Raw genomic sequence first — 18,653 nt, 5'->3', positions numbered from 1 at the left:
GTTGCTATGACCATTATATTCAGTACTACCTCTAAACAGGTAACACACTCCTCTAATTTTAGGTTTGTATCAAAAGTTTTATTTAGCTCTTAGTGAGCTGAAAAGAAAGAACTCACAAAAATATTTCCACAATCAAATAAATTGTTAGTGTCCTGATTCATCCACATGAAAAATACTTTTATTTAAAAAAAAAATACAAAGCATTTTCCTTGTTTTATACTTCCTCAAAGATCCCTTTTAAAATTATTAATTGTGTACAGCATGAATATTCAGCTAGCACACTTCAGATAGGTTATCTGTGAAAAGTGGTTTCCTTTTCTCCCCATCATGCTAATGTAAGCAGGGGAATGGTCCCGCTATTGTGGGGAACTTTCCTGGCTTCTGCACTACCCCGGTGAAGGGGGCTGGCGAAAGGATCTGAGTCCTCGCTCCCACTTCCTTTACCCAGAGGCCTCCCTGCCCTTGAGGACTCCCCTTCCACTCTCCCGTCTGGCAGAGTCCTCGTAACCCCAACAAGGCTGGGCCAAGGATTCCTGGGGGGATCAACCCCCAACCCTGCTGTGGTCACCTAGGACAGGGGCTAGGGTGTCTCCACTCCGGGGTACTCTCTTTGCACTGTGCACCTCCCTGACCCACTGATCACATCATACAATTTAAAGCAAATACAAGTTATTTAATTAACAATTAATTTAAAAAAAGAATAAGGAAAAATGGAAAAGGTTAAAGGAAAACACATCACCCTGCTCTGTGGCAGAGAACATTACAAACAGTCTCTCTGGAATGTCAGGGCAGTTCACAGTCTGTTCCTTGTAGGTCCCAGGCCTCCTCCTCAGGCCCTGGCTGTGCTGCAGGGTTGGACACTTGCTCTGGCAGTAGTCACACACTCTCAGGCTCTGGGTGGCAGGGACCCTTCTCCCCAGTGTCACCCCCACTCTGTCAGGGTTATGATCCCCCTCCAAGTCCGGCTTGCAGAGCCTCTTGGCTGAGGCGTCTCCCTGTGCTGGGCCCACTGCCCAGGGTCCCCCTCGCTCTCCCGAGTTGCTCACCGCACCCAGCTCCGGACTGCTCCAGCCCCAGCTCCACACTGCCTCAGCACGGCTGCTGCTGCTGCTCTGCCTTCAGCTCCCTGGGCTGCTTCTCTGGCCTCTCTGGCTCCAGTTGCTACAGCTCTGCTCCCAGGGCAGGTCTGCTCTGCAGGCTGCTTCTGTGACTCTCTCTCAGCTCTCACCTGCTTCCTGGGCTGCTTGTCTGGCCCCTCTGGCTCTGGTTGCTGCAGCTCCCCTCCCAGGGCAGGTCTCTCTCTCTGGGCTGTGCTCTGGCTTTTTGGGCTGCAGCTCTGCTCCTTGCAACTTAGCTTGGGCCCCTGCTCTCTCCTTAGCTCGGCCCCACTCTGTCTGACCCAGGCAATTTCAGCTCTCACGGAGGATGGGTCTCACCCTGGCCTTCTGTCTCTTTGATTAGCCTGCCCGCCCTGTCAATCAGGCTGACCTGGAGCATTGGCCTCTCGCCATTGTTCCTGGGGACTGTCAGTCTCAGGGTCCTGATTTGCCATCGATCCCTCCCCTTTTAGTGCTGGAAGCTAGCAACCAAACACCCCCACTGAATGTTAGTAAGGGCATAACAGTCCCCTTACACTAACCTCCTAACACTGACAGAACAGAAATGTTGGTAAAGATTATAGTATATGCCCCACACTTCTCCCCCCAAAAAGTCCAAATGAAAGATCTTGATGAATTAATAGCTATATATGATATCTGGCATTAGCCTGATCCCATTCTAGAAAATGTATCTCACTGACATACAGAACACTTGAGTTTGAAAAAAAACTTGGGTAACCTAGCTCTCCAGGAAAATGATCAGGTACGCTGTTGGGCATATCTTTACCGGGAAAATGCATCACATTAGAAAATGTGTTGACTGACAGAGCTTAACTAACACAATGTTGCCCACAATACTGCCTTTAGGATGAACAAAGACAGTCATGTTTAAAAGTACACTAGCTGCTCCTGATTAACCATTGGATTCCTACTTTTGAAATCTGACTCAACCCTAATGTTAACCATGTTTTTCTAAATGTGACTGCTCTCATCCATGCTAAGATAAAAATTGTGTCTATTACCATATTAGTACAAATGTGTTAGTTTCCCCAGTATAGATGTACCCACTGATGGTCTCTGGAGAAATGAGGAGGTAGGAGGTTGAATGAACATGAGAGGTTTCCATCTCCATACTGACAGATCAGACATGACATCTGACATGAAATGGCTATGCTGTCTGCCCCTTGGGAGGGAGAAAAAAGAAATGCTGCTTTGATAATGGAGCAAAGGATAAAAAAACAGAAAAAAGTCAGTAGCCAACAGAAAGGAAAAAAACGTAGCATAACCATACTCTAATACTTGAGAAATGTCCTTAGTCCAATTACAAATGTTTGCTTAGCACAACTATTCAAAACAAAATGAGGCAGAGAACACTAAGGATGAGATGAGAGGAAGTTATAAAAGAAAATACCATTTTCACATCTTCTACCTCTCATCCATCAAAGCATAAAATAAAGGATTTCATTAATCTACAATAAATGTTGTTGAATTTGGAACTTAAGTCTAAGAGATAAAACTCTTTCAATTTTGAATTCACTGTGATTGTTGAGAGACTTAAAATAAAACCCAAACCCTGAAAATCTGCTTACCTGATGCGATGTCTATTCGGTTCTTCTTCACCTGGGTGACATTGATGTGGACACTGACTTTGCCTTCAGTCAGGTCAATCTCGACATTACCCAATTCATCGGCAAAGTTGCTGAAGAGAAGAAGTCCATTAGGATTCCAGGTCCGAAACTGGAAATTGACTGAAAGTAGGTCCTGATTCAGGCGACCAGGCACTTCCAGGTAACTGGTAGCATTGAAAAAGACAGGCACTGTATGTGGCTCCACACACGAAAAACTTACATTTCCCTAAAACAGAAACAAAAAGCACAAAACCCCAAACTTAAATACAGTGAGAAAACTCCTCTACGTCCATAAATATTGCTAGAAATGTCTGGTTTCTGAATATGAGCTTCATTCCATTTGTGAGACTTCAACTGAAGTTGATGTGTGGGGTGTTTTGCATGTTAAAATGCATGAGAGGCAGGTTATAATTATGAAATAAGCACATATGTTTAGATGTAAAGATTACTGACCAGGGACAGATTACATTGTGACCTAGCAGTAACAGACTGTGCATGTCATTACTAATCCCGAGGAGCAAAAATGATTTTTTTTTTAAGAAAAAGAAATCCTAAAATATCATTGATTCTCTTCTCTAGCAGACTGAAGCAGGTGAAGAGCCACCAATCATGGGAAGAGCATGACTCTCCTCACTTACATATCTCCTATGTGATAGTACACTGTGCTCCCATGCCAGATATGAATTGAAAAGTAAGCAGCTTCTGTGGCATTATAGTATTCAAATTGGAATAGTATAGTTTTTATAGACGCAATCCATGTATCAGATTGATATTATACAAAGTGCCAAAATGTTATATGGCCTGGCATCCTGCCTCTAGAGAGTATAATTAGCAAATTACTATTTAACTGACATCAGCACAGAAGTTCCAACTCTGTATGACATCCTGAATTTAAAAAAAATAAGTGTTTGTTCTGAACATGTTAAAGATCTGTCTGTCTTTATTACAATCCCAGTGTTACAGTATCATCTGAACACACATCTGGAACATATAATATATCACACAACATTATATTCAAGAGTTTAGGGACCTCACTGTTTCAAAGAGTTATTGAAGCTTTTAATTCACAGCATGAATGAGGAAAGACGGTTACTCACCTTTGTAACTGTTGTTCTTCGAGATGTGTTGCTCATATCCATTCCAGTTAGGTGTGTGCGCCGCGCGTGCACATTCGTCGGAAAACTTTTACCCTAGCAACTCAGCGGACCGGCAGGTCGCCCCCTAGAGTGGCGCCGTCATGGTGCTCGATATATACCCCTGCTGGCCCACCCGCTCCTCAGTTCCTTCTTGCCGGCTACTCCGACAGTGGGGAAGGAGGGCGGGTGTGGAATGGATATGAGCAACACATCTCGAAGAACAACAGTTACAAAGGTGAGTAACCGTCTTTTCTTCTTCGAGTGATTGCTCATATCCATTCCAGTTAGGTGAATCCCAAGCCTTACGTAGGCGGTGGGGTCGGAGTGAAATGTGGCAGAATGAAAACTGCTGAGCCAGAAGCTACAGCATCTCTTGACTGTGGAACCAGGGCATACTGCGAAGCAAAGGTATGGACCGAGGACCAATGGAGCTGCGCAACAGATCTCGTGGGTAGGAACACGAGCCAGCAAGGCGGCAGATGAAGCCTGAGCCCTGGTAGAATGCACGGATGTGGCTTGGGGAAATATGAGCCAAATCATAACAAGTGCGGATGTACGCCATCACCCAAGATGAGATCCTCTGAGAGGAAAACAAGCAAGCCTTCCCTTTGGTCTGCTACCGTGACAGAGCTGGGGCACCTTACGAAATGGTTCTGTCAGCGCAATATAAATGCGAGCACTCTACAGATGTCCAGGGAGTGCAATTGTTGCGCCCATTGCGTTGAGCTGTGGGTAACATGAAAGGCCGAAACCACCTTAGGGAGGAAAGCCGGGTGTGGTCATAACTGCACCTTGTCTTTGTGAAACCTAGTGTACGGCGGAACCACCGTAAGAGCTCTGAGCTCGGAGACTCGTCTGGCCGATGTAACAGCTACAAGGAAAGTTGTCGTCCAAGACAGGTATAGCAGAGGGCCGGTCGCGAACGGCTCAAATGGGGGAGACATAAGTCTGGTTAAAACTAGGTTGAGGTCCCAGGTTGGGGCTGGGCGGCGCACCCGAGGGTGCAAGCGCTCCAAGCCCTTGAGGAACCTTGAACCCATAGAGTGTGAGAACACGGAACGTCCACCTTAGCCTGGCTGGAAGGTAGAGATGGCTGCCAAGTGTACCCTCAGCGATGATACCGCCAGGTCCTGCCGCTGAAGGCCAGAGGCAGGCCAAATAGAGGGGATCGTGACCTCAGTAGGAGCAAGATCGAGCGTATTGCACCTGTAGAAGAAACGCGTCCACTCGGCCAGGTACGTTGACCAGGTGGAAGGCTTCCTGCCACCCCGGCTCAGTTACGCAGCAGCCACACCGTGAGGCGAAGAGGCTGCAGGTCCGGGTGACGAAGCCTGTCGTGGCCCTGAGTGATGAGGTCTGGGTGGGGTGGCAGGGTAATTGGGTTGGTTATTGACAGGCCGAGCAATGTGGTATATCAGTGCTGCCTGGACCACGCTGGAGTGATCATGATGATGCGCGCTCTGCCCCTGCGGAGTTTGAGTAGGACCTAATGAACCAGTGGGAACAGTGGGAAGGCATAAAGGAGCTGGCCTTTCCACGGCATCAGGAATGTGTCCAAGATCGATCCCGAGGAGAGACCTTGGAAGGAGCAGAACATCTGGCATTTTCTGCTCTCGCATTGAGCGAACAGGTCTATGTGAGAAAAAATTTCCACTTCTGGAAAGCAGAACGCCTCACATGGGGCAGAGTGACCACTCGTAAGACAGGAAAGACCTGCTGAGTCAAAGCGCCAAGGCGTTCCGAACGCCTGGGAGAAAGGACGTCACCAGCTCCATCGAGTGGGCCATGCAAAAGTCCCAGAAATGGATGGCCTCCTGACAAAAGGGGGGGAGGACCATGTCCCTCCCTGGTTATTTATGAAGCACATGGCCGTTGCATTGGCTGTAAACACCGAGATACCACGGCCTCGCAGCTGCTGCTGGAACCCCTGGCACGCCAGGCGGACTACTCTCATTTTTGGGGCATTGATGTGGGATGCCAGCTCCCGAGAAGACCAAAGGCCTTAAGCTTGGAGGTGACCATGAGCACTCGAGCAGAGAGATGATGCGTCCGTCGTCAGGGGCAGTGAGGGCTGGGGTGGATGGAACCGCATCCCTGCCCACACCAGGGAGGGAGTTAGCCACCACTCTAGGGAGCCTAAGGTGCTCGAGGGAACGGTGACTACCATGACCATTGGTTCCCTGTCCGGGCGGTACGCCGAGGTGAGCCGGACTTGGAGAGGACGGAGACGGAGCTTGGCGTGTTTGGTTACAAACTTGCGGGCAGCCATGGACCCAGGAGATGAGACAAGTGCGAGCCGAGGTCGTTGGGAAAGTCTGCAGACCTCGGATGATTGTTGCCATCGCCTAAAACCACAGCTGTGGTAAGCAGGCTCTGGCTAGATCGGAGACCAGGATAGCCCCTAGGAAGTCCAACCTCTGCGTGGGAACCAGAGTGGATTGCTCTATAGTAATCATCAGGCCTAGACCTGTGAATAAGACGGTGACGATGACCACGTGCTGAGTGGTTTGTGTCTCGGAGTCTCCTTGGATAAGCGAATCGTCCAGATATGGAAAACGCATATCCGACATCAGCGAAGGTAGGCGGCGACTATGGCCATACTCTTGGACAATACCCGTGGGGCTGTAGAAAGGCCAAACAGCAGGACCGTAAACCAGAAGTACTGACGGTTGGCTAGAAAGCGGAGGTATCTCCTGTGCGGAGGGAAGATGGCGATGTGAAAGTACGCGTCCTTCATATCGAGGGCGGCATAGCAGTCCCCAGGAGGCCAGGATGGGATAATGGTTCCCAGGGATACCATGCGGAACTCCAACCTTATCCTAAACTGGTTGAGACCACGCAGGACTAGGAAGGTCTGAGACCTCCGTTCGAGTGGGGAACTAGGGCATAACGGGAGTAAAACCCCTTGCCCCTTTCGTCCGTCGGCGTCTGCACCTCTTGTACGAGGAAATGCTCGTGAGAGGGGTCCCTGAAGGGGGACAGGGTTGGAACAAGTTAGAGGTGGTATCCATGCTCCACCGTGCGCAGGACCCAGCGATCTGAAATTAACTGGGGCCATGCCAGGAGAAAGCGGAATTGGGATCCCGGCCTGTGACTGGTACACCGCCCTCAGGCGCACCTTGGAAGGTTCGTCTTTGGTCCCAGTGGTAATTGCGAGGGACCTTGACCTTGGCTCTTTAGGGGTCCTGACGTTTGTCTGCGACCACCTTGGCCTCGCCTTTTGCCAAAGTCCTGTCTCTGGCTAGGCACAGAGTATGGCGGCTGGGGACAGAAAGGCCTGCGTTTGGTCGCTGGCATATGCATGCTGAGAGAGCGCATTAGGACCCTGTTGTCCATCAGGCTTTGCAGCCTGGGGCTGTCTTTGCCGCAAAGAGGCCTTTACCAACAAAGGGTAAGTCCTGAATGGCATACTGCAGCTCCGGCCGGAGGTTTGAAACCTGAAGCCATGAGATGCACCTCATGGCGACACCAAAGGCCAGAGTCCTGGCTGCTGAGTCTGCTGCGTCCAACGAGGCCTGGAGGGACGCTCTGGGTACCTTTTTCCCCCGTCCTCCAAGACGGCAGCGAACTCTTGGCGGGAGTTTTGAGGGAGAAACTCCATAAACTAAACTACCTTCACCCAGGTGCTATAATTATAGCAGCTAAGCAAGGCTTGTTGCTTTGCTACCCAGAGCTGCAGGGCCTCTGCAGAGCACACCTGGCGGCCAAGTAGGTTCATTGGCCAAGCCTCCTTCGGTTTCGGGGCTGGCGCCCGCTGGCCATACCAATACCTCTCCTTAACAGACTGAAAGACTAGTGAGCAGAGAGGAGAGCGGACAGACGAGTAGTCGTACCCCTTAGAGGGCCCCATACCGGGTCTTCTACCTCTGGGACCTCCTCCACCTCAGGTTGTCGGGGGGCGTATCAGAATCGTGGTCCTGAGCATAAGATCTGCGCATGTGGGATGACAGAGGGCACCATACCGGGTCCTCTACCTCTGGGACCTCCTCCACCTCAGGTTGTCGGGGGGCGTATCAGAATCGTGGTCCTGAGCATAAGATCTGCGCATGTGGGATGACACGGATGTGTGTCTGGATGGCCATGGAGGTACTAAAAAAAGGCATGGGCAGAGTCTCTGACTCTATCTGACCTTGCCCAACTCGGCACCGGGGACCGGCACCGGTACTTGGAACGAGATCCAGAGCTGCAACCAGAACGGTGCCGGGAGGTCAACTGAGATCTCGAGGCTCAGGGAGAAGCTACGGGAATCACGGTACTTGTCTCGGTGCCGGGAGTCGGAACGGTGCCGATGGTAGCGGGTCAGCGAACGGGATACCGACCGGTGCGGCGAGTGCGACCAGTACCGATGAGGAAAACAGCACCGGGACTGCAAGTGGTGTCGGGCATGCCGACAGGACCTGGAGCGTCTGTGGGACCGTGATCATGAACGGTGCCGCTCTGCTGTGCTGACAGAGGACGGTCATATGAAGAGACTATATTACCCGCACCGGCGGTGCCGGGGTCAGGCAGCATCGACTCTGTCATGGCAATGAGATCCCTCGCCGTTGGTAATGTCTCCGGCGTGGAGGGAACAGCAGGCTCAACCACAGTGCATATTGGGGAGCTGTCAGGCACCGGATTCAACGGCCCTCATGGGACCGGGATCGACAGTACCGAGGTCGTCAGAGCCTCGGTAGGTGTCGGTGCCGGGCGATCCGACTTAGACGAGCTCTCTGGCTGCGGTGCAGTTGGCACGGAAGCAGCAGGAGCAGTAAGCTCAACCACGGCGCGTGCTGGGGAGCTGTCAGGCACCGGATTCGACGGCCCTTGTGGGACCGGGATCGACGGTGCCGACATCGTCGGTGCCTCAGCAGGTGTCGGTGCCGGGCGATCCGACTTAGACGAGCTCTCTGGCTGCGGTACCGTTGGCACGGAAGCAGCAGGAGCAGGGGGCTCAACCACGGCGCGTGCCGGGGAGCCGTCAGGCACCGGATTCAATGGCCCTGTGGGACTGGAATCGATGGTGCCGATGTCATCGGTGCCTCTGCAGGTGTCGGTGCCGGGCGATCCGACAGACGAGCTCTCTGGCTGCGGTGCAGTTGGCACGGAAGCAGCAGGAGCAGTAAGCTCAACCACGGCGCGTGCCGGGGAGCTGTCAGGCACCGGATTCGATGGCCCTTGTGGGACCGGGATCGACGGTGCCGATGTCATCGGTGCCTCTGCAGGTGTCGGTGCCGGGCGATCCGACTTAGACGAGCTCTCTGGCTGCGATGCGGGTGGCACGGAAGCAGCAGGAGCAGGAGGCTCAACCACGGTGCGTGCCGGGGAGCCATCAGGCACCAGCGGGAATTGTAGGCTTTCTCGACTTCGGAGGAAGGGAGCGGTGCCGAGTCGACTTCGGTGCCGGCGACGGCCGGTGCCGAAAGGCCTTGGTAGTACCGGCGGGGTCCGGTGCCGAGGAGGCGCTTCTGCCAGCTGCTTGATCATCGCTCGGTGCCAAAGGTGGAGGGGTAAGTGAAAGTCCCGCTCCTTCTTGTTCTCGGCTTAAAAGCCTTGCAAATGGGGCACTTAGCTGTCAAGTGTGATTCCCTGAGGCACTTCAAACAGGAGTCGTGTGGATCTCCCGTCGGCATCGGCTTCTGGCATGCCGAGCCCATTTTAAAACCCAGTGAGCCGTGCATGGGCTCCGGCACCGGCTGCAGGGAAGGGGCTACTTCCTGAACCCCGCTAACTATTACTAAACTAACTATGTTAGCAAAGAAAAAACGTATAACTATACAAATATATATAGAAAAGGATTATAACATAACTATATATGAGAACTACGAGTAGCTAGGGAAGTGGAGGTCAGCTAAGCCACGCTCCACTGTTCCAACGACCGACACGGGCGGTAAGAAGGAACTGAGGAGCGGGTGGGCCAGCAGGGGTATATATCGAGCACCCATGACGGCGCCACTCTAGGGGGCGACCTGCCGGCCCACTGAGTTGCTAGGGTAAAAGTTTTCCAACGAATGTGCACGCGTGGCGCACACACCTAACTGGAATGGATATGAGCAATCACTCGAAGAAGAAGCATGATAATCACCTAACTGATAAAGGCCAAGGACCATCTTCACTGCTTTACTGTAAGCCAGTCCCAGTTGGCTTGCCTAGAGCTTTTCATTTTGAGGTTTTAATTGACCGAAAATTTACCTAACTTAATTAATACATTTGTAAACATTAGTCTGAACATCCCCAAACATTTGTTACAGAATCTGCTAGTTTGAGCCCTCGGGTAAATCACAAAGTTTGTAACCTGGAACAAAAATTTGTGGAGTATCCAGACTAGCCTTTACAAATATGTTAACAATATTGAATTAATTGACTGCCAGTTAACTGGAAGTAACTACTCCTATGTAGACAAGTGAGTCCTGTGTAGACAAAGAGCACCAAAGTGTCTTTGAAGAGTTGACATTCTATGATGGCACTTCAATGGTAACATACCAGGTACACAAGGCAGGTAAGTGTTTTGTCCTAGTACCTAGTGAATTAAACAGCAGTCCATGGCACACGTTATCATGCGTTTAAGAGGTCTTGTTGCTTTATAACTGTGAAGAAAAGACGGTTACTCACCTTTGTAATTGTTGTTCTTCGAGATATGTTGCTCATATCCATTCCAATTAGGTGTGTGCATGCCGCGTGCACGTTCGTCGGAGACTTTTTACCCTAGCAACACTCGGTGGGCCAGCAGGCCGCCCCCTGGAGTGGCGCCGGTATGGTGCCTGATATATACCCCTGCTGGCCCGCCCGCTCCTCAGTTCCTTCTTGCCGGCTACTCCGACAGTGGGGAAGGAGGGCAGGTGTGGAATGGATATGAGCAACACATCTCGAAGAACAACAGTTACAAAGGTGAGTAATCGTCTTTTCTTCTTCGAGTGCTTGCTCATATCCATTCCAATTAGGTGATTCCCAAGCCTTACCTAGGCGGTGGGGTCGGAGCGAGACGTTGCGGAGTGTAAAACCGCTGCGCCGAAAGCGGCATCGTCTCTAGCTTGCTGGATCAGTGCATAGTGTGTTGCGAAGGTGTGCACAGAAGACCAGGTGGCTGCACGGCAGATTTCCTGTATGGGGACATGAGCCAAAAACACGGCCGATGAAGCCTGAGCCCTGGTAGAATGGGCGGTAAGGGCCCCCGTTGGCACGCGGGCCAAGTCGTAACATGTCCTGATGCAGGACGTGACCCAGGATGCAATATGCTGGGAGGAGATTGCCATGCCCCTCATGCGTTCCGCTACTGCCACAAACAATTGTGGTGAACGTCGGAAGGGTTTAGTTCTCTCAATGTAGAACGCGAGAGCCCTTCGGACATCCAAGGAATGGAACTGTTGCTCTCTTCGGGATGAATGCGGCTTTGGGTAAAAGACTGGCAGGAAGACGTCTTGGTTAATATGGAAGGCGGAGACGACCTTAGGGAGGAACGCCGGGTGTGGTTGCAGCTGTACCTTGTCCTTATGGAACACCGTATACGGAGGGTCCACGGTCAGAGCCCGAAGCTCCGAGACTCGCCGAGCCGACGTGATAGCAACTAGGAAGGCCACTTTCCAGGACAGGTACAGCAGCGAGCATGTGGCTAAGGGTTCGAAGGGGGGCGCCATGAGCCTGGTCAAGACAAGGTTCAGGTCCCAAGTAGGGGTAGGCCGTTTGACCTGAGGGTATAATCGCTCCAGGCCCTTGATGAATCTTGACACTATAGAGTGGGAAAACACGGACTTGCCAGCCTCGCCTGGATGGAAGGTGGATATCACCGCGAGATGGATGCGCAGAAAGGAGATCGTCAAGCCCTGCTGCTTGAGAGACCACACGTAGTCCAAAATGGTGGGGACTAGCACGGAGAGTGGGTCGTGGCTGTGCTGGTTGCACCAGCAGCAGAAGCGTTTCCATTTCGCTAGGTAGGTTGAACGCGTGGAAGGCTTCCTGCTGCCCAACAACACTTGTTGTACTGCATCAGAACAGCGCAACTCAGACTGGCTTAACCAGCCAGGAGCCATGCAGACAGGTGGAGGGACTGTAGATCCGGATGGCGCATCCTGCCGAAGTCCTGTGTGATCAGATCCGGCCAAGGAGGTAAGGCAATTGGATTCGCCAGGGACAGATCGAGCAGCATGGTGTACCAAGGCTGCCGCGGCCAAGCCGGAGCGATCAGGATGAGGCGGGCCTTGTCTCTCCGGACCTTGATCAGGACTCGGTGGACGCGAGGGAAGGGTGGAAAGGCGTAGCAAAGACGTCCCGTCCACGGAATGAGGAACGCGTCCGACAGGGAGCCCGGGGAGCGACCCTGTAGAGAGAAGAACACCTGGCATTTCCTGTTCGATCTGGAGGCGAACAGATCTATCTGGGGAAACCCCCACCTCCGGAAAACGGAATAGAGGACATCCGGACGGATGGACCATTCGTGGGACAGAAAGGATCTGCTCAGGTGATCTGCAAGGGTGTTCCGCACTCCTGGGAGAAAGGAGGCCACTAGATGAATAGAGTGGGCTATGCAAAAGTCCCACAGACGTATTGCTTCCTGACACAGTGGGGAGGACCGTGTCCCGCCCTGCTTGTTGATGTAATACATGGCCGTTGTGTTGTCCATGAATACCGTGACACAACGGCCGTGTAAATGGCGTTGGAATGTCTGGCATGCCCGCAGCTCCCGCACATTGATGTGAAGAGTCAACTCTCTCTGTGACCATAGACCCTGTGTACGCAGGGCCCTCAGGTGCGCACCCCAGCCCACCGATGACGCGTCCATTGTCAGGGACACTGAGGGCTGAGGGGCATGAAACGGTAGGCCCGCACACACTTGGGAGGGCGTTGTCCACCAGCCTAGGGAACCTAGAACCTTCGGTGGAATTGTTACGATTGTGTCTATGGCATCCCTGCCCTGTCGATAGACCGACGCGAGCCAGGTCTGCAGCGGGCGCATGCGGAGTCTTGCATGCTTGGTGACGAAGGTGCATGCGGCCATGTGCCCAGGAGAGCGAGGCACGTTCAAGCAGACGTGGTCAGGAAGGCCTGTAGGCTTGTGACCATGGACACTATGGCTTGGAATCGGTGCCGGGGGAGGCTGGCCGTCGCGAGGTTGGAGTCCAGCATCGTCCCGATGAATTCTATGCTCTGCGTAGGCACCAGAGTGGACTTGTCTGGGTTGATGGTCAAGCCTAGACTCACAAACAGCTCCGTGATGATGGTGATGTGCCCGGTCACCTGCGCCTCCGATGTGCCTCGAATGAGCGAGTCGTCGAGGTAAAGGAAGACATGGATACGACGACGGCGCAGGGCAGCGGCGACGACAGCCATACACTTGGTGAATACCCGGGGGGCCGAGGAGAGCCCAAAGGGGAGGACCGTGAATTGGTAGTGGTCCTGATTTACCACAAAGCGAAGATACCGCCTGTGCGGGGGAAAGATCGCAATGTGGAAGTAAGCGTCCTTCATGTCGAGAGCGGCGTACCAATCTCCGGGATCCAGGGAAGGAATGATGGTTCCTAAGGTTACCATGCGGAACTTGAACTTTTTGATGAATTTGTTCAGGCCTCGCAGGTCCAGGATGGGTCAAAGGCCCCCTTTTGACTTGGGGATTAAGAAGTACCGGGAATAAAACCCCTTGCCCCTTAGCTCCCTTGGCACCTCCTCTATAGCTCCTATGAGCAGGAGCTTGCGAACCTCCTGGATGATAAGTTGCTCGTGAGAGGGGTCCCTGAAGAGGGACGAGGAGGGGGGTGGAGAAATAAACTGAAGATGGTAACCAAACTCCACCGTGCGCAGGACCCAACAATCCGAAGTTAGCTGGGACCATGACGGCAGGAAGGGGCGGAGGTGGTTGAGGAAATGAAGTGGATCCAGGGAAGGGATTGGTAAGCTGCTCTCGGGCGCACCTTCAAAAGTTCAACTTGGGTCCCTGCGGTGGCTTGTCAGACCCAGAAGTGTTACCCCTTTGAGGACCTGACTGACGTCTACGGTTCGGCCAGCCTCGCCTCCAGTTAAAATCTTGTCTGGGGCGATGCGGGGGGATAAGTGCGCTGATGGTAGGGGCGGAATGGCCTTCTCTGAGTCTGGGGCGTGTGCATTCCCAGCGAACGCATGATGACCTGGTTATCCTTCAGGCTCTGTAGCCTGGGATCCGTCTTTTCAGAGAAGAGGCCCTGCCCGTCGAATGGCAGGTCCTGGATCGTGTACTGTAGCTCCAGCAGTAGTCCGGAAGACTGCAGCCACGATATACCGCGCATGGCTACGCCCGACGCCAGTGTTCTTGCTGCCGAATCTGCGGTATCTAAGGACGCTTGTAGGGAGGTCCTGGCGACCCTCCTGCCCTCTTCCAGGAGAGATGAAAATTTCAGGCGTGAGTCCTGGGGAAGCAGCTCTGTAAATTTGCCGACAGCCTCTCAGGTGTGTGGCTGTAACGGCTCAGGAGGGCTTGCTGGTTCGCCACACGGAGCTGAAGGCCTCCCGCAGAATAAATCTTGCGGCCCAGCAAGTCCATGCGCCTGGCTTCCCTGGATTTTGGCGCAGGAACTTGTTGGCCGTGGCGTTCCCGCTCATTGTCTGATTGTACCACCAAGGAGCAGGGAAGCGGGGTGTACATAGAGGTACTCATACCCTTTGGATGGTACCATATATTTCCTTTCCACTCCGCGGGCAGTGGGTGGAATGGAGGCCGGAGACTGCCATATGGTGTCCGCCTTCGCCTGGATCGACTTGATGAAGGGGAGGGCTACCCTGGTCGGTGCCTCCGCAGAGAGGATGCTTACCACTGGGTCCTCTACTTCCGGGACTTCCTCTACAGGAAGGTTTATGTTCTGGGCAACTCGCCTCAGAAGGTCCTGATGTGCCTGGAGATCAATCGGCGGGGGCCCTGATGAAGATGTGCCTGCTATCGCCTCATCTGGGGACGAGGAAGAAGACACCTCAGGGAGGAGTGGTTCCTGAATGGAAGCCTCGTCCAGAGGGACCTCCACTTCCCGGGCATCCTGCTGCGCCAGGGGATCCGCAGGGTCTTCCTCCATACCTGAGGGGGGAGGCCGGCTGACTGTGGCCTCTGGTGCACGATGCTCCGATTGGCTGGAGCGAGCTGGGCCCGAAGGTTCGCCCTGGGCTTGGTGGTATGCCCAGGGCATCCAAAAGGACCATTGTGGTGGTCCCTGGTCCGGGTGGGCCTGAGCATCCGAACCCCCGTAAGAGGCGCTGTCCATACGGGAAGAAGCGGACGAGTGCCGTGAAGGCCATGGAGGAGCCGTCGATGACTGCGGCAGGCCTCTGCGCATCCCGATGTCGTCTCTGCGCGGTGCCGGCGAGCGGTACCGGGAGTCATGGCGGTACCTCGATCTGGACCGGGATCTGCTACCAGCTCGGTGCCGGGAGGTCGACTGGTGCCGTACGCTGCCGTGCCGTGATCGGCTGCGGTAGGAACGTCGGTGCCGCAATCTAGACCGGTGCCGAGAGTAATACAACGGTGACCAGGATCTTGATCGGTGCCGCAAGTACGACTGGTGCCGCAAGTACGACCGGTGCCACAGGTAGCGGTCCTGGGACTGTGAGCGGCGTCTGGATCTCGAGCGGCGACGCTGAGAGTGGTCCCTCGATTTGGAACGGGAATGATGCCTAGTAGTGCCTGGCGAATGTGGCCGCACCATGGCGGGCTTGCCCATCGATTGAAGAACCTGCACCGGCGGTGCCGGGGGTTGGGGCAGCTCAGGCTCTGTCAGAGCGATGAGGTCGCGTGCAACGGAGAAGGTCTCCGGCGTGAAGGATGCGACAAGCTCAACCGCTCTTCTCACTGGGGAGCTGAGAGGCACCGGACTCAACAGCCCCTGAGGAGCCGGAGTCGACGGTGCGACGACGCTCGGTGCCGCGGCAGATGACGGTGCCGGGTGGTCAGGTTTGGAGGCACACTCTGACTGCGGTGCAGATGTAGGTACTGCAGGAGCCCTGTGCTTCTTGCTCCTCGGGGAGAGGGAGTGGTGCCGGCTAGGGTGCTGGGCCGGTGCCGAGTGGGAAGTTGAAGCCTTTGCCGGCGCCAGGCGGTCCAGAGTGGAGGCGACACTTGGTCTTGGTGCCGGAGTCGGTGCCAACGGTGGGGGAGTCAGCGCTGCCTCCATCAGGATCTGCTTCAGGCGACTGTCCCGCTCCTTCTTCGTTCGGGGCTTGAACGCCTTGCAGATCCGACACTTGTCCGCAAGGTGGGACTCGCCAAGGCACCTCAGGCAGGAGTCGTGCAGATCTCCTGTGGGCATCGGCTGATGACAGGCCGCACAAGGCTTAAAGCCGGGTGAACCGGGCATGGGCCCCGGCACCGCGGGGAGGAAAAGGGGGCGAATCCCCGATCCTCTGTATAACTATTTACAAACTACACTTAACTAACTTTATAACTACAACTATTACTATAATTACAGAACTATATACACTATACTGTAGAAGAGTGAAATGCTAGGAAGGTGGAGAACAGCTAGCCGTGCTCCACAGTTCCAACGACCTACACGGGCGGTAAGAAGGAACTGAGGAGCGGGCAGGCCAGCAGGGGTATATATCAGGCGCCATAACGGCGCCACTCCAGGGGGCGACCTGCTGGCCCACCGAGTGTTGTTAGGGTAAAAAGTCTCCGACGAACGTGCACGCGGTGCGCGCACACCTAATTGGAATGGATATGAGCAAGCACTCGAAGAAGAACTGAGATTTTCCTCTGGACAAAGAGCCTTGGCTTTCACAACTGATTGACATTCTGTCTTGAACCTTTAAACCTCTCTTGCCTCTAATGTATGGGAGAGTTGCATCTGTAACTCCCATTACTGCTAATGGGAGTGAATGCATGCAACTCCCTTACACAGGAATGAGATAATGTATTCCTAAATGCTAACAGTGTAAAGATTTCTTGTGGAAGAAGCATATAATTCTCGCCTATAACTCCCTTCATGTTTCTCTGTCAGTTAGCCGACCTGATCTTTTCTCTACTGAGATATTCAACTTAATCTAAACTGGAGTATTATTTCCCTCCATGATTGTACATCATCAGGAAACTACTCTTTATGTAAAGCCCAGTTCACTAAGATTGTCTACTAGGGCTGGGCAAAGAGTTAGAACTCATTTGAAGTTTGCCACAATAAAGAGATTCATATTTTTCAAAGAGAAATGGATCCTTTTCTATGGACTAGGTTCAGAAACAATTGCTGAAATACTCATCCAGCACTGAAGTCTGAAAGTCAAATATATACCATGCATTTATGTTGAGACTTTTGTTCTTACTGCAAAATTATTAACAGTATGCTAGAAGACTAACAGCGGAAGCTTTTCAAGTTAGACAGCTTGGGCTTCGCATTATGATCTTTACCCTATATTGTAAATTAATTCTAAGTTTACATTTATAAGTCATCTATTTCCTACCCACTTCCAGGCATCACCGCTGCTGGAAAAATGACTACCTTTTAAAACCTTTTCCCAATTAACAGAACTACAAACTGAATATATGTAACCCCTTTGGGGTTTAGAGAGCATGACCCCTTTAAATCTTTTCCTGGGGGTTGGGGGGAAATGAGAAAAAAGGACGGAAACTCCAGGGAGTGGCTCTGGAGCTCCGAGGGAGAGAGAGAGGCAGCAGCAAGCAGGTCCTCGCAAAGTGAAGCAGCAGAGAACCTACCTGAATCCTGAGAAAGACAGGGTGGCCGATTGGGGACACCCCAAGACAGAAGCCAGGAGGAACCCTGTGCCAGGAAGGAATTGCCTGAGAAGGACAGGCTGGAGCTGGACCCGGTATCATGGCTGCTCAGAGCTGCATGGGGATGTGAGTACTGGGGCATGTGACTCTGCATTGGGAACAAGGAGGGAGGCTGTGAGCTAGTTAAGTATGGAGGTGGTCGCTGGGGCACTTGGGGGGGTTTGCTGGGGAAAGTTCACTGGCGCCGAAGACGACCAGGAGCACCCAAGACTCACCACTGGACTGGAACTTTGCTCAGGACTCTTGAACTCTGTGTGCAGACACATTGCTCAGTGCCTGCCCTTCCAGATAGTGCTACCACTGGGCCCATGGGGGCTTGGCTTGGATGCAACCCTGTTTTACTGCTCCCTCTATATTTCCCCTTGTTTTTCTCCTCTCATCCCTGTGTAAATAAATATTTCCCTTTCTTATATCCCTTGTATTTTTCCTGTGTGTGTGTGTTCACTCTGGGAGGGTTGGAACAGGTGCTCCTGGGGTGGAAGGGATTTCTCCTGCTGCATTCCTGCGCACATCTTCTCTTGGCCAGAGCTGTCTGCAGAGCAGACTCCATCTTGGCCACAAGGGCGCTAAAGTTACATACATATTCTCAAAAGAGAGGTAACCCAGAATCAATTGTTTTGCAAAGCCTATGTCCCCTGCTTACGTTTTTTATCAACTGTTGGTTCATTATTTTTCTAAAAGTAGACTTTTACTCATCTTCATGCTTAACACTGTGCTGGTCAAACGCACATAATTTAAATAAAAAAATACTCCCTATTTAGCTTATGCATTGAGACTGAAGCTAGCAGAGAAGCTGCAGAAGGTGGTTAAGTAGGGACCTGCTGCATTGGTGGGGAAGAGACAGGGGTAAAATGGGGTTCATCCATGGAAACACCTCCCCCTAACACCCTCCAGACCCAGAACTGTGCAAGGGAAAGCCCCCTTCCTCTCTCCCCCACACTGTGGCCGTGGGGAAAGAAACTGCAAGGAGGAGCCAGGCAGAGGCTGAAGACAGGAGAGCAGCTGTGGAAGCAATTTAAACAGAGACTGGTGGACATGGATATTTTCTATGGTTTTCACTGGACTTTCTTTGACCTGTGCT

The 18,653-nt window shown here is 52.8% G+C and overlaps 1 protein-coding gene across 1 annotated transcript in view; it reads right to left on the bottom strand.

The window, feature by feature from the left end:
- Positions 1–18,653, bottom strand: part of CNTNAP2 (contactin associated protein 2) — a 1,698,090-nt gene that overhangs the window by 838,372 nt on the left and 841,065 nt on the right. Inside the window, exon 8 of the mRNA XM_050937667.1 lies at positions 2,687–2,951. Within this exon, the coding sequence (XP_050793624.1) occupies positions 2,687–2,951 (265 nt within the window). The remainder of the gene's footprint in view (positions 1–2,686; positions 2,952–18,653) is intronic.

The sequence above is a fragment of the Gopherus flavomarginatus genome, chromosome 2, assembly GCF_025201925.1.
Source record: "Gopherus flavomarginatus isolate rGopFla2 chromosome 2, rGopFla2.mat.asm, whole genome shotgun sequence".
Lineage (NCBI taxonomy): Eukaryota > Metazoa > Chordata > Testudines > Testudinidae > Gopherus > Gopherus flavomarginatus.
This window is presented reverse-complemented; position numbering and strand designations above follow the sequence as displayed.